The sequence below is a fragment of the Vanessa atalanta genome, chromosome 6 (genome assembly GCF_905147765.1).
Source record: "Vanessa atalanta chromosome 6, ilVanAtal1.2, whole genome shotgun sequence".
Lineage (NCBI taxonomy): Eukaryota > Metazoa > Arthropoda > Insecta > Lepidoptera > Nymphalidae > Vanessa > Vanessa atalanta.
In genome coordinates this window covers 8,389,250-8,406,299 of record NC_061876.1, presented here as the reverse complement: position 1 = coordinate 8,406,299, position 17,050 = coordinate 8,389,250, and the positions used below count along the sequence as shown (strand labels likewise).

Sequence of the window (17,050 nt, the reverse complement as noted above, 5' to 3'; positions counted from 1 at the left end):
TAATGATTGACTACAGATTATAAACAGTGAATCATATTAGTGTGTAATTGACCGGCGCGGTAACACCTTGCTTTTCTCCCGTGTATCATTATGCTAGTTCGTTCACACGTACCTACATTTCCTGAAGAAAATTCGATAGTTATATAAATAATATTTATATACAAGTAATTATGGTATAGAACATTATTTTAATAATTATTTTTTTATATTAACCGGGTATAAGACTCTACTCGACGTGATGGTAAGCCCAATCGCGAAGATGGTCAGTACAGTCAGGAGGAATGAACTGCACTAGTCGCCCTCGCCATGCAAGCCCGTAAGATGCCGCTTCACGCCTCGTTTGAAGGAATTCAGGTTATAAGAGGAGGGGAACACGTATTTTAACTAAATTGATAAATGTCACGATATAATTTGCTCTACTTGTCGAACAAGTACATAGTACTTTATATATAAGAGGTATATTTAATGATTCTACCGGAAACTTAGGTATAAGTTTTTATTATAATATTTTCAGTGTCTCAGATAAAGATATTTTTATAGGCGCTAAACTCAGGGTCTATTAGACCGATTACACTAACTTCTTTGTCTTAGACACTCAATTTTTGAGTTGTAGGTATAAAGGTACTTATAACTTTACTCTATGAAACTTAAGAGCAAGTTGTCAACATAAATGTCAACCAATATAACAAGCTGTATGAGCGTTTAGCTATAGATATAATCACAAATAATAGCGAATTCAAATAAATCTAGTTCCAGATAGGTACCGGCTTCGCACTCGTATAATACAAAATAAAAACTACATAAAATGTCTATGTTGAAGTACAATCACACCTACCTATATAACTCATCAATGTTATATTATAATCGTCGAATGACTACAATGAGAAGGAAAAACATAAAACACCCATTTTATTATAATGATAAAATAAAATAATTTCGTTTCCAATATTTTTTTGACACACCTGACGTGAAACAACAAAATAGAGCTCTATTATCGTGGTAAAATAAAAATCAGAAATCAGTAAGGCTATTCAGTAAAAAGAAACTCGAATCTCACCGTAGAACACGAGTTTGAAATATCAAAATATAATATGTAACATTGACTGTAATAATTTTAAAATTTGTAGGATACACGTATCTTAATGGTGTATCACTTTAAGTCGCTTGTCAACATTTCAAAAGTGAGATACAAAGTGAATTCTTACATGATTCAGTTCAAATTTCGCAATAAGTAAAAGAAATGGCATATCGAGTAATTTATTTTTAACAATTTACCATTTCAGGCTAAAACTTTCTTTGTAATTTGTGGGTATATTTTACATTTGTAACCTCGAGAAATTTATTACAGAGTGAAAATTGTAAGAATTCGAGTAAACTATTCCTTGCAGTACAGATTTGCAGTACAACCCTTGTGATATCTAAGTTTGATTCTTAAATTAATAGCATAAGAATATTTTTTATTATTTATACATTAATGTAATTTTAACAGCTTAAAATATGTCAAAAAATATAAATATTGTTTTTTAAAAAACCATGCTTATAAGCCCAGATATGTTCAATACGTTGTGTGTTTATATCTGTCATGAACAAAAATAAACTTATATTTGTATACAACATAAAAATCTTTCAGAACGAAGTCAAAATAGGAAAAGCATGACGCATGTCCAGATATTATAGAATGTTTAACTTAAATGATACTAAATGACGTCACAAAATAAAGTCATCAATAAGAAATAGCATATTTTTGGAAAATAAGGATACTTAAGTCATTATCTAAGTACGTTAAATTTCATGTCATTTACTTGACGTGTGTAACAATCATTATTTAGTATGCTAATGGTGATATTATATCCAGCACCTTTCACTGTTGAAGCAGTCAGCTGTTTCCAATCTTAATAATTATATGACACAATTTGCCATCAATATCATCGATTCATGAGTCATTAATATGTATAGCCGGGTATTTTAAAAGGTCATTTGTGGCGAGGGCAGGAAACCGTAGCGTCCCTATGGTCAAGCTGTTTGAGCTGTTTTTACGCTTTAAAACCGCAATAGACATGTCCTGAATAAATTACAATATCCATTCTATAGCCCTACAATACAATATTATACATTCAAGCGATATTCACACTTAACACACTGTGATACAAGTCATTTTTGTATGTATTTGAAATTGTTATAATCTATACTTCACATTATAACGAAGTATGCAGACTTTTAAATGGCTTGAACATAATATACATTTTCTTTCATCGTTTTTTGTTAGTGATAGTTAAGTAAATTAAACAAGGCAAATTATGAAAGATGCTTGTTTGAAAGGAATAATTGTGAATTAAAAATTAATAACCTTTGTAACACAATAATAAGGAACCTGGAAAGTTCACATGTAATCAACGTTACGCCGACTGTCATGAAGTATGTCTAGAAATAAGTAGGTAGGTATGGTAGTGTGTGGTCGGCTTTATGTACCTATCTATATAAATAAAAATGAATACTTTTATGATTGTTCCCTATGCGTTTCTAAGGTATTAATTGAATAAGAATCTTTGGTGAGGTGTTCTGTACGACAAGGGTCAGATCGATCTAAGTATACTTATAATAATATTTTTTGTTGTATATTTTTCCTCTTTGTAATTCGTTATTAGATTGCGTTGCAGCATTTTAACTTTTGTACCGGTCAACTGATCGAAATGTAAATTGATATCAATAAGCAAGCAGGACTGAACTGTTTGGAACTGTTTGGTTTTGCTGGTACGATATTAAATGAATTTTGGTATATTATTTCAATTTAAGAAATGTTTTTTAAACGCAAAAGTAAACTAAGTTTTGTCTCTCTCCTTTCAATACATACATATGTATGTACAAAAGAAACAGAAAGCACATTATTTCGTTAAAATGAGTCCGAAACCTATATTTTACCTGTAATGGAAGTATGAAGTTGTTACATGTTTTACGAAGTTTGAATAAATTGAGTGACTTCGTATCGGACCACCCAGATGATACGTGGTAATTGAATATAACCATAAAACATGGGAACACACGGCATGATAATATACGGCTATATACCAAATACATTCGTCATAAATACACAACACACACATATAGGTACATACCTATCTACACATTGAATGAGAGCTTGGTAGGTACAATATATTTCCCGAAGTCATTTATTATTAAGTATTAAGTACTTTATTACAATTCGCTGTTTTTGTAGAATATTACCGATAGTAGTTTTTACTTATATTTTTTTTATCCAATGTAGTTCATGTGGTCAAATCTGCGACATTTACATCGCTAGGCTGCTCGTACAGATTATTAAAATATTTCAATTAACAAAAATATTGACTGTTTGTTTAAATGAAATAAATAATATACCCATTTGTCATTAGAATTATGTAGTAAGCTTTACTACGGAACCTTAAAATGTTAATTGAATGATATCTCAGGCGAAATTGGGTGTAAAATTATTTCCACCAAAAGGAGTTCGAGTTGCTCGATAAATTTCGTAAAACACATTATCTTGACAGATTCGCACGTCATTATCGAATGTTTTTTCTGCGTATTGTGTCTCACTCGCATTGTTAAATTTGTCGCGCGACAGACGTTTCGTTGACGGATGCTAGCATAAATAACTTCGGGAAGATTTAATTAACACTTCATTTATCTTTACTGACTTGAAAAACATTTTATTAACGGCTTAGCTTTGTTTTATCTACATTTTAACATCATTATAATCTGATTTTACTAGTCAAAACAAAGTAACATCTTTCTAATTAATGAGTTATTAGTATTGGCTAAAGTTAGAGGTTACACTTTGTGCTAGCCCTTCTGAGTATGTACCTACTGGCGTTAGAATATCTGATGAGTGGGTGACTCATCAGATATTCTAACGCCAAACGGCAATAGCCAGTAGGTATTGTTGTGTTCCGTTATCTTACTTCCCAAGGTTGATTGCGCATTGTCTATGCGGTGGTGACGACTTACCATCAGTTGATCCATTCGCTTGTCCGAATAAACCTATATCATACAAAAACCTAGAATTTTGTCACTTAAATAATGGTATAATTAAGTACCTATATACCTACATCCCTTATAATATACCTAAGTTTCAAGATTAACAGATTAAAAATCGTATGAAATTGAAAACGAAATCGAATACGTTCCAATTTCAAATATTACCGACAAATCTAAAAGCGTAACAGAAATCACGTGAGCATTTAACGGTTGGTCGGTATGTCGTTGAGCAGTAAATATAATTTCCTCGACAGCTTAATTTAAATACCTTTTGTCAATGAACGGGTTAAACACGTCGTTGCGGCGATAAAAAAGATATATGGTGGGGTGCCGTCGCTACCGTCCTCGGAACGGATTTATTATTTTCATAATTGCTTCATGAGACAAATATTTTAATTAGATCATTTCGGATGAAGTGTTAGTGATTTCTTTGCTTTCTTTTTATATTGACTGTCAACATCTCGTTTATTTTTTAGTATATTCTTTGAACAATCCTTCATTGAGGTGGCAAGGATTTACTGTGATGAGAGTTTGGAAATCCAGGCGCCTAATTCGTTCACGATTTAATATTACTTTTATTGTCCAATAAATCGTATTTATATACCTACCTACTTAGTAAAGGCACTTTGTTGTTGATTTGAGTGGATTTGAGTTGATGGTGAAGTTATGAGATCACACTTAAAGTACCTAAGATAATTTTCTTTTGCTTACATAAACGAGAACTAAAAACATTGTTTTTTTTTATAAAGCTAATTTTATTTAAGTAACCAGTAATATTTTGTCTTTGTCCTTAATCTCAATCTCGAATAAACTGTATGACGGAAGTTACTATTTGTCCAATACTTTACGATATAGATAGGCGTTGTTTTTTGTTTAACGTAGTAATGATAAAATTAAAATATATTTATTAAATTAAATATAATAAAAACTTTATAAATATGTAAGTGAGTGTATGTGTATGCATGTGTGTGTACATATTCAATTAAATCGAATATGCAACAGTAAATATATTCTTAAATCTTTTTTATTTCATATTAAGCTTAGTGTAAGTCCTGGTCTTATTGAAAACTATAGGAATGGGACTGCCAGTTCTTTTCTTATCAAAGGGCTAGAGTACTCTTAAGGTATCTACTTACTATTGTTTTGTGATATTAAATAGTTCCCGTACAGATAGTTCGTTAGCCTTTGAATAAAGTAAGTGTGGAAATCTAAACTTAATAAAACACCTTCAGGTAAGCATTGTGCGGCCTCTCCAAATCTATAAGGTCGAAAGAGCTTCAATTTTTAAAGTTTAGATTATTTATTTTAGGTAGGACACTAGATTTCTTGATAGATTAAAGGTCCATATGTACCTGATTCAGCCACGATGGCCTAGACTATACCTACCTACTATGACAATTAAATAACTAGGTATAACAATTTTAATATAAAATAAATAAAGTATAACCTAACATTTTTAAAAATAATTTTAAAGTGCATCGAACGTAAACACTCAAAATGACCGTAATCTCCGTTTAAAGTGTTTAATCTCAGCAACAAAAGTATCTCTCCTATCAAAAGTGACAGATCTCGTAAAACCTTTGTGCCATTTTAAGCTAATATAAAGGTAACTGTACCACATCGGATTTGTCCATTTCTAGCACTTGGAAATGACAATGCATCAAGCACCTTAATCCCGACAACAGCCATTTAGGGGCATTACAAATAAAAGTTTGTCTGTCGGTTCGGCTCAATGCCACAATGGCCATTGACGGGGCTCCACGCTGTGAGCGCTGTGAATGGGCCAGAGCTAAAAAAATCTATTAGACACGCATAATGGATTTGATGTATCGATGTGTCCTCATCGATTCACGAATGTTATTCTTAACTCTGTGTTGATTTTATTAGAACTATTTAATGTTAGCGGCACTTCTGTGATATTCTTAAGACTATGTTAGTGGTATTTGAAGAATTAATTAGTCTATTGTCGTGTTTTTTGCTTAGTGGGTTTTAATTGTTTATGTGCAACATATGTCCCACATATTCAGTACTAGCGACCATGCCCGGCTTCGCACTTCGCAAGAAAAAGATAAGAAGGATATCTAATTTCTATAATCATTGCACGTGACAAAACGAACACGTTTGACCGATATAAGAATCCTCTAAGACTCTACATCTTTGTTATTTTTTTTACTAAAGTCTTGCGAGAGATCTTACTATTTATGTGAGCATTATTCAGATTATTAGGCATATCTACGTATTAATCCAATGTAGTAGGTATGGTAGTATGTATATGTGTGTGTGTGTGTGTGTCTGATATTTGACGTCCTAAAGGCAACTTTTTTTTTATTTATTTAAATATTTTCGAACGTTCGAACACATACCGCCGATATTTTTTAAAATCCTACAATTGTTATATAGGTAGGTAGGTAATAATATATTCCGAATAATAATATCAAATGAATAAATAAACCCGTATTCAAGAAAGTGATAAATCTATGCAAATCGATCACGATAATAAAGTTCATTCATTGTTCGTGAAATTATCAAATAAATTTGTAATAATGTTATATAAAGATAACTTTCAATTGTAAATCGTTGGAACAATACCGTATTGTTCTACGTTTCAACGCTTCATAAATCTAATAACCGCATACTGACTTTCAAATAGAAATTGATATCCAATTGATACAGTCAGCAACAACAAGGGATTTCTATTCAAATATATATTATTATTATTAAAAATCAAATCACCACACGTGGCGAACGAGAGCTAGGCAAAGCTAGGAGAGTAGTGTATGACTTCTACCGTCACGATACTTTTTATATAGGTATACTTGGTGATGTAAGGAATGGTTAATATTTCTAACAGCGCCATTGTCTATGGGTGGTGGTGACCACTTACTATCAGGTGGCCCATTGGCTCGCCCACCTATCGATACCAAATAGACACAGGACGTTTGAGGAAATTAATCTTATTGTGACATTTTTTTTAAAAAAATTGCTATATCTTTCTTATGTGTAGGGTTCAAGAGAATCGGCAATATTGTCAATTAATTGCAAATCTTCGCTTCGTTCGATTTATAAAAATCACACTCAATCTCACGAATCAAATTTATAATTGATTGATAATTTTACATCAATTTCGCTACATCAATCATTATACATCATCGTTATTGACTTCAGGAAGGTGTACGAATTTTAGGCATTGTTTGCATTAAAGTAAAATGAATGACAATACTACAAACCCTGCAATTTTATGTCATTTTTTAGATTATTCTAATCAATACACTATAACGGAAATTACGGGAAGGATTGTACAAAAAAATATGCAAAGGGCAAAGATAAAATAGTAACATATTGTTCTCTAGTGAGAAAGTGAAGGGAGAGACATTTCTCTCTCACACATCAATCGTTTTTCTTTATAATTAAGACTATAATAATAATAAAAGGTTAAGGTATAAAGTTATAACCCAAGACTACCTAGAGAATACATAGAGAATATTTAAATCATTACTACCTAATAAAGTAGGTATATAATATCCTTCAAACTTAAAGCGAAAGTGCTCTATTAAAACAATATTAGGTAAGAATATGAATTTTCTGGCTGACTGTACTTTAAAAAGTTCTTTTAACGGTGACAAATATTTTGTCGAGGGAAGACGGATAGGGTGGGAACAATCGCTAATATGCCACTTTCTGCTGATTGACGTGCTGGATTCTATTTTCAAATCTGTTGACATTTAACTAGACACCTCATGCATCGTACCTATGTGTCAGATATTTTAATAATTTTGACAGGATGATTTTTTTTTTGTTCGTAACTCATGTCTGCTTAATGTGGTGATGACTTCTTTGTTTCATTCTAAACTCAATTTCACTCAACCCAGACAATTTTCCAATAACTAAAAAGATTATTAAAAAAAAAACCACAAAAATGCACCTACAGCCTAGTTTTGTGCAATTTATTTTGATGATTATACCTATTGCAACCAAAAAAGAAATAGATAAGTTAGTTTTTATTTTGTAACAAAAGTGTCTTTTATGATTGATTACATTATCTACATTTTTAATATTGAATAGGAGTTAATAGGTTATTTTATTAAAATATAGGTACCTAGATAGGTATAATTTTAGATAGTTTAAATGTACAGCGCATTTTCAAAAATAATCCTATAATACCCGATTTTTTAAATATGTAGGTATGTACTAATCTTGTTAACACTCAGTTTATACCTACCGGAATCTATCAAATAGAGTAACTATATGTGCATCCAAGTATTCAAGTTCCAATGTACATATTTTATGACTTATGAAAACTACCTACCGACGGAATGAAACTAAAGCTATGTATATGCTACCTTTACCTATACCCAACCACTTATTTAAAAATAGAACTATTAAACATAATAATATTTATATCTAAGAAGGTTATACATATTTCCTATATTCAAGCTTAATCCTATAAATCTGTGTCAAATCATGTTAAACTTCAATATTTTTGCAGGTATCTAATAATAAATAATTTAAAAGGAATATATTTTTAATTTTGTCTATTTTAGTTAGTTGGATATTCAAATGATATGTCTAATGTGCAGTCGTTAAACAAATTATCAGAATATTGATAATTTCTAATATAAATTTTGATCATAACAAAGATCATATGTTTTTGAAACATCTGATTGTGTCAAACCATCGAAATAAAGAGTACATTAAATAAGATAGATATTCAATAAGGACCTAAATAAAAACTTATAGGTTTGTATATATTCAAGTAAGTTCATTTATAAATGAAATATAATTTATTATTTTAAAGAGTAGTTGTAAACATTTTAGTATTGAATATTGTATAAATGTAATGTAACTTACGATATTTTTGTTCGGAGGCGCCGGCAGCGGCGCGTACATATCGGTAATCATTGTCCACTAAACGCACATTTCAATAAAACCCAAACAAAATGCCTCTACACGATAACTATTGTCACTCGGAGGCGCGTCGACATGACGTCTCTCGTCGCGGCGCGCGAGCATACGTTTACGAGTGCGGGCGAGCGCGCTACGTGGGGGGCGGGGGTGGGCGGCTCGAACCAATCCCAGCCTCTTATTGAGCCCCGCCTACGACGAGCCCCGCCCACAAGGTCGCCACGTATATCGATCGCACGCGCGACTCCATTTTATTTCGGCTCCCTCGATTTGCATAAACTTTTTTGTTTCAAATTGTCGATAAGACCTCGATTATTGCCTACTTTGCTCTAAGTATATGTCTGAAGCGGCTATAGGTACCTACTTAGGTACATTTTAGATTTGTGTAAGTATATATTTTTAAGATTTCTTGATTTCAATGTGAATAGGTAGATATTAACCTTCTCTGTGCTAGGGTCATAGAATCAGCTTTTCTGTGTAATAAAGTTGTTACTTTAATTTTTAATGCGAATTGGTTTACTTTTGTATGAAAATGGTGTTAAAATATAAATTGTGGTTAATAAAATAAATAATGTAACTAGGTAAGAAGAGATTAATACTTTCGACCACAATTTTTTTCTTTTTTCTTTTTTGGCTGGTAAGTACCTACCTATGTAGTTACCTATTACCTAGATACCTACTTAAATTAGGACCTAGTAGACCTAGTAATCTACTTACCTATACTTTATTTTTTCTATCTTTATTTAATGACTAGTAATAGGTTGCTATCCACTTATTCATCCTCTATCTACCTATCAGTTACTTCCAGTAAAAGGACATCTGTTTTTTCGACATCTACGACATTATTTCGCTTCTAACCTCATTTACCCGCCAACAAGGTGCTAAAGATAATAAAGTAAAATACTCCACACAAAAAATAAAAAACACAACCAAATAATAGGTAGATAATAACACAACAAAGGTAAAACTCCACCTGAATTAAAAAAAAAAATGGGATAGCGCCCTTCCGCACCCCAAAAAATACATCGAACCGCTAAATGTATCCAAGAGAAATGTCGACGCTTTAAGAATAGCTTAAGCGGCTAATAGTTTTATGACACGCATAACACGGGGATCCACAATCACAATTACAGCATAACATCCCTTTTTACGTCCATATAAGGTCGAATATCCTATTAATATTAAAACGGAAATAACAGTCGCGGAGCATTATAGCGACATTAGACAGGGGAGCCATCCAGTCCGTAAAGTAGTAAAACACTAGGTGTCCGGGGTGTGGGGGGATAAGAAATGGGCGTGTCCGGGATAACGAAATAAAACGCCCGGGGCTCGACCGTGCGAACTCCGCTTAACGCAATAAACATTTTAATTTGAACACGAAATTCACGCTGAGATGTAAAATTACAGCGCGAGTGGGCGGCGAGGCAAAGGGAATCGAGTTATGATGATGTTTCATATGCAGAACCCTTATGAAAGTAAATAGGTATTTTTTTAAACGAGATTTGAGTACGAATTGAACTGTCGGTAGGGCTTTGTGCTAGACCGTCCAGCTACCGATAGCTAGGTACCATCCAGTCATAAGATACTCTACCGCCGAACAGCAGCACCTACCCGGTATTATTGTGTTCCGGTTTGAAGAGTGAGTGAGCCAGTGTTACTACTTGTACCTGACAAGGAACATAACATCTTGGTACCCAAGGTTGGTTGCACATTGGCGATATAAGGAATGGTTAATATTTCTGACAGCGCCATCGTCCATGAGTAGAAGTGACCAGTTACCATCAGGTGGCCCATTTGCTTGCGAAAACACTTGTGTACAATAAAATCTTCAGCGCAGAGCTAATTCCCATTTAATTTGACCACAGTGACCAAAATCGGTCAAAAGAATATTACATATGTCGCACATGCATAGTAAGATACAGATAGTCACTTTGCTTAAGGTATTATTAATGTCTTGCAAACACCACGAATACCATACCTTAGATAGTTATTTATATAGTTATTTTGATAGTTTGACGATGTTGTGTAGAACCCATTGCCTATCGGCCATGGTAAGCACATCTAGTCTACTTTCTTTATATAAAATAAACTAAAGAGAAAATAAATATATTACATAGATACTATTTGAATCGATAGAGATGTATCTGTGAAACGTTATCAAGATTCATTGATACAGAGAGTTTAGATTGGGCGGCGACCGGCGACACAAATGACCGGCGGAAGTAGCGGAAGTGAACGACGCCGGAGCGTATCATCGACTAACACGTATCACGTGTTTATGATAGATACGAATATATATCACACATACTACACGATCAAAGACAGATTTCTAATAAAATGACAAATGGTTTGACCATCAGATTAGGTACCTATTACCTTTTAAATAAACGTATTTCAAGCACGTGACGTTCACGAATATAAAGTTTAGTTACAATATATCACATATTTAAATTAATATATTAAAATACACAAATAAATACGTTTATAATAAAACGAGAATTAAATGATCTCATAATAAATGTCAGACACACACACAAAGCTGTAGTAAATATCACACGTCACAGGACAAAATCCATTTCAAATCGTATGACAAGTAAGTAAAATAGCTATAATAATGTTAATAACTTAAACGAAAGTATTTTAACACTCTCGTGTGTAAATTATAGATATAACTATATCATAAATTTATATTATAAAGATTCGTTACTATTAAGACGATGAAGAAATTGGCTACTGATAAAGACATGACAAAGAATGTTTAGAGATGGCAAAACATTTTAATTGTCAATACTCCATCAAAAATTTGTAGAAAATATCCTACAACGTACGACTGTATCTTATAAGAAATTGGAAAAATAAATTGTGTGTGTGTTTGTTCGAAAGTGTTCGTAATAAATAAAGGGACAATTAGACATCTCTGTTTATAAATATTGATATTATAATAAACCCTGATATTAAAAAAAATCCAGCCATATCTTTAAAGTTACTATTCCCTGTCATGTCGGGTTCAGTTTGGTATTAGTTCGACCCTAAGACTTCTTGGAGGAAGGTGAAAATATTGGTGAAAAAAATTGATAGAAAATATTACACAAAAGTGATTAACGTCAACCTCTTCAACAAACCCCACTAAAGGCACACAAACGCGGGATTGACAGATCGCTATTACGAATACAAACACTAGTCTTAATCTAATTGAGATCATTTGTGATTCGACTTTTTAATTCCTTCATATTATACGGTCAATTTGAGACCAATCATACGAAGGTCACGGATTGAAATAATGCTATATTGAACGTGTAATGGTCACCTAAGTCAGTTCCCTCGTGATAATAATTACTACTTCACTCACCTTAAATACTAATATACAGCTTTATAGCTTCCGATCACCATGTAATAGTTGTATACCTACTTGTAAAATGAAGATTTTAAAATCTATGAAGAAGTAAATTTACATGATTTTTTTTAGTGCTGATATTGTCTGCATATGTAAAGTAAAACCGAATTGTTCTTTATTAGTATGAGTTTAAGGGTGTTTTTTTACTAAGAAAATATATTAGTTATCTACAAATAATTTGTCTGTTATTTTATTTTATTTTATTAATAAATGAAACGAAGTTGAAATTTAAAATCAAATTTATTCGGAACTTCAATATATGTATGTTGTAACTTTCCCATATTGGAATTGAAACTAATAGGTAATCTAGGCAGTAATAATGCAAATGTAATTTTATTTCACTTCCTAATTACTCAACCAATCATCATAAACTTTTACATAAACATGGCCAGGGGTACAAAAGAACATAGGATACCTGACACCTGCCTGACCCCTTACACGACGAAGCCACAGACGGAACTTGTACGAAATAAATGAGTAGTTCCTAGACACAAACTTATACCTAAATACCTATTCAAATAACAACGTTATTATACAAGTCGTTTTATCACACAATTGTTTATTGTTTTACTACTAACTACTCCATGGTAAGGCTTCGCGCAAGCCCATCTAGGTAGATACCACCCACTTATCGGTATTTGGCGCCAAACAGCAATACTTAGTTTTGTTGTGGTCCGGGTTGAAAGGTGAGTAAGCCAATTAATATCTCTTACAGTGCCAATGACTATGGGTGGTTTTGACCAATTAACATCAGGTTGCCCTTTTGTCCGTCCCATTAACAATGACATTAAAAAGACCAAAATTTAAAAATGAATACGCAAAATATTTGGATTCATATTAATTTAAGCTATTATAGCAGGCTGCAAAAGGCTAAACAGATTAAAAATAGAAGGTTGTGACTTAACCAAAAAAAAAAGTAACATAAATAAGTATCTAATTTATGTATTGTTATATTTCTGACAGGACAAATTATAGATTGTTTTTTATTTCAGTGACCAAAATAAGTTTGTTTTTAACAACCATAACTTGTAGTTAGCTAATGTGTGTAACTTATCATTTAAATAAAACTAAAGCTGCTACTGAGTACGCTCTCGTATTCGTTTATTTCTAACATTCTTTTAGTAATATGCTGTACAGTTCAAGAGAACGCGTGCATCTAAACCGATGATTACGGCAACCTAGGCAATCTTAACCCAGGCAAGCACCACTGAATTTTCATGTACTTAATTTGTGTTTATAAGTCATCTGTCGATCAGCGGTGAAGGAAAACATCGTTAGAAAAGCAGCATGTGTCTAATTTCAATAACAAATCTACCAAATGTGTTAGATACACCAACCAACCCGCATTAGAGCAGCGTGATGGATTATGCTCTAAACCTTCTTCTCAAAGAGAGAGGAAGCATTAGCCCAATAGTGGGATTTACACACTTTTATGCTGTACAATAACTATGCCTGCCTTATTGGTTTGGTGGCTAGCTTAAAATTTGCTTAATGGCTGCATTAAAACTGTATTAAATTGACTCTCATCAAATTCTGATTAATAATAAACTAGAATTAGAATGTTAGCAGTTAGGAGAGCACGTTAAACTATTGTTCTTGTATATGATTGCATATATCGTATTGTCGTCCTATTTACTTATGAGCGGGATATCATTTTTCGCATATATGTACTTGTGCATCATTTCTTGCGCTTACGGCAAACTTCGTCCGGGAGGACTTCAGTATGAGCGTAATTACATGTCTTGTATTGAGTGACTTATGAATCCAAATACCACTTAATTTGTGTTTATTTAACTCGAGCTGAAGGATAAAATTGTGAAATTTAGAATTAAGAATAATCAAACGTTCGATGAAAAAACATTAATTCAGATGATCACTGTTATGAATAATATTTCTTAAAATGTTCAATATGTTTTACGCCAGAGACGTTCATTCTCAATTAGTTAACGGATTTAACTAGAAATAGCTTAACTTTCTTTATTGTTATCAGCGATATGTAATCATGTTAATAATATCATTGATTATGAACAGAAGTGCAGTCAATTAAATAATTGATTTTTTTAAACAAATTATCAAAATCGCTCTCTAAACTTTATTATATCTGTGGCAAATAAACTTGCTCAAGATATTATGTGCGAAAAAAAACAGTTTTTACATGTCGTAGAATTTCAGACCTTACTAGTGTATCCTTAAGGCATTATTACCAAAAATCATTTCTTCGCAGCTTCTTCGTAAAAGGAACGTACATTAAACCTTTTAGCTATGTGTATGTAAGTATATAATTTGATTATCAGCGGTACCTAAGCATAGGTACACATAAGTTATCCTTTACATATGTTTATACCTAGGTGTTATAGAAAAACATGTATCTAGACTAGATTAAAAACATAGATAGTCTACCGATTAAATAAAAATAACAAAAAGGTGTAATAATATTTTTAAACTTAAAATTAGAGTTTGAAATATTCAATCAAATGTATATTTTATTTTATAAAAAAATGCATGAAGGAATCTTGTTTGAAATACCGGAATAAAAATCTACTTCTGAAATACGTTCTAGTCTAATATAATATTTTAACTATTTTCCTTCTCAATATAACCTAACGACTTAAAGTGACTTCAACCTCCAACATTTCCCCCTTCCTCTTAAACCTAATCTACGAAGATTTAAGTTTAATCCTTAAGTTCATACAAATAAGGTTTAAATTCGAAGTGAAGTGTATTCACCTCCTCACAATACTTTAACCTAAGTGATCCTTACATCAATAGTTATAAAGGCGATATTCAAATGGCAATTTAGTTACATATATATATAGAGACACTACAAGCACTCTTGAGTAAGTCAATGTGGTACCCATGAATTTTCTCTGCATTTTGTATGTGTCATGGATGGCCACTTGATCTTCACTTAAGGAAGCGTTGAATGTACTTTTAGATATCTAAGCGAGATGGTTTGCGTTCGTTCTTTTACTTTAGCACTTTATTTTATTACGTGCATAAAGGAGTAACCACTGAAAACCGTAAATGATTGTAAATTGTAATGTTACCACGTTTGTATGTAATTTATTTAGTATTCTGTCTTCTGTATTGGTGCAAGCTATCGGTAAAGTTAGGAATGTTGCGCTCGCCACTACGTGTTTGGTACTACGGAGAGAGCTCAAAGATTAATATTACACGCCTATTTAGTACTTACAGATATAAAATATATTTTTACTTACAGTCTATATTTATATTTACTTTACTTTATTCTTGTGATTACTATATAACAGCCCCTAGGCTAACGAAAGCTGACAAATTAGGAAAAAAGCCTTAAAGAGTTTTGTATTGTACCAATGTTAATGAATTTGTAGAATCCAAATATTTCCCCATTCGAATTTGGTAATGCCGTACCCTCGTAGTATAAAAATTAAACATCGTATTCATAAAATTTAGTTTTGGTAAAACTTGAATATATTATAGGAAGTTAGAAAGGGAAAAACTGATCCCGAAATGTTCCTTGCCTAGGAACCCCGACATGGTTAAATCGGTCTTGCGTGTGATCATAAAAAATATTCGTTCACTCCTCAGACAATCAAGTTGTTTCATTTGCACATATTGTATAATATGCATTGTTTTAGAACAGCAATAAGAGTAGGAAACAAAAAATAAAGAAAGCCTACTTAAACAATGTACAATATTGGAACTTTTGATATAAAATTTTATACAAACTCATTCCAAAAAACAAAAATTACGCCGCGTGAATCAGACTCTTTCACAAAATACGTAGGTAAGATCTCTTTTACAAGTACGTAAGCGGTAAGTATTTGTAAGTAAATTTTAATCTCTCAATTATACAATGTAAGAAGCAATATATTTCACATTTAAAATTACAATTCGGCCACACGCGATCTATTGAAGCCCGCAGCGCATGCGCAATGGCGGTATTCACATTGTTCCTTAACATTCACTGCTATTCCGTTATAGCCCTTTGAATTGAATATCTTCACTTCGATTGAATTAATGTTAAAATAGCTTTCAGCGTACGTGCTATGGACTTATTTGTTTAAACATTGTATAGATTTTTCATTAGTAAGTTAACTAATGTAATTAAATCTAGGTATTTGTAAACGTTAGAACTTAGTTGCCAATCAAGGATGATATTTTAAACTGGGCGCTGATATTTTAATAGCTATTGGTGACAATACTCTTAAAATTTTAAATTAACATGGTTTTTTTATTACTACAAGTATTTAAAACGGGATATTTACTGTGTTTTTATTTGGTGGAGCTCGAATTGTGCTTAGATAATGTCGAAATAACGAGCTCAACCAAATAAAAATAAAAAAAACATGTTAATTATCCCGTATTAAAAACTTGTAGTAATACACTTAAAGTTCTAATTAAAATATTTTACAAAAATATCTCTCAGTGTTTAATGTTGAAAGAAATATTAAATTTTAATTTAATGTTGTAATGAAGACTGCGCGGCGGGCGCGTGTTGATGAAAATAAAATTAAGCATCATTCCGAAAAAGGCACGGATAATGTATGAATCAAAGACGTATTACATTAAAATTCGACATTTTCCTTTAGTACGGCCATCTCAAGATTTGATCTTTATTAGCGACACTATCGATCGGTGTATCGCATAGAGATTATGGTTATCGTCGATTTAAGGATCGAATTAGATTCTTGGTTGGGAATATTGATTTTTCAAAAAATTAATTATCCTTTTTTAGTTTTCATCAAAATCTTTTGAGTA

The 17,050-nt window shown here is 32.1% G+C and overlaps 1 protein-coding gene across 5 annotated transcripts in view; it reads right to left on the bottom strand.

The window, feature by feature from the left end:
• The window catches only part of LOC125064645 (transcription factor Sp9), a 77,870-nt gene that overhangs the window by 13,599 nt on the left and 47,221 nt on the right, over positions 1-17,050 (bottom strand). The window contains exon 1 of one of the 5 annotated variants that reach the window (XM_047671802.1): positions 8,863-9,004. The exons of the other annotated variants lie outside the window; for them this stretch is intronic. Within the exon in view, the coding sequence (XP_047527758.1) occupies positions 8,863-8,913 (51 nt within the window). The 5' untranslated portion in view covers positions 8,914-9,004. Of the gene's footprint in view, positions 1-8,862; positions 9,005-17,050 lie in introns of those variants that run through there. 5 annotated transcript variants of the gene reach the window in all.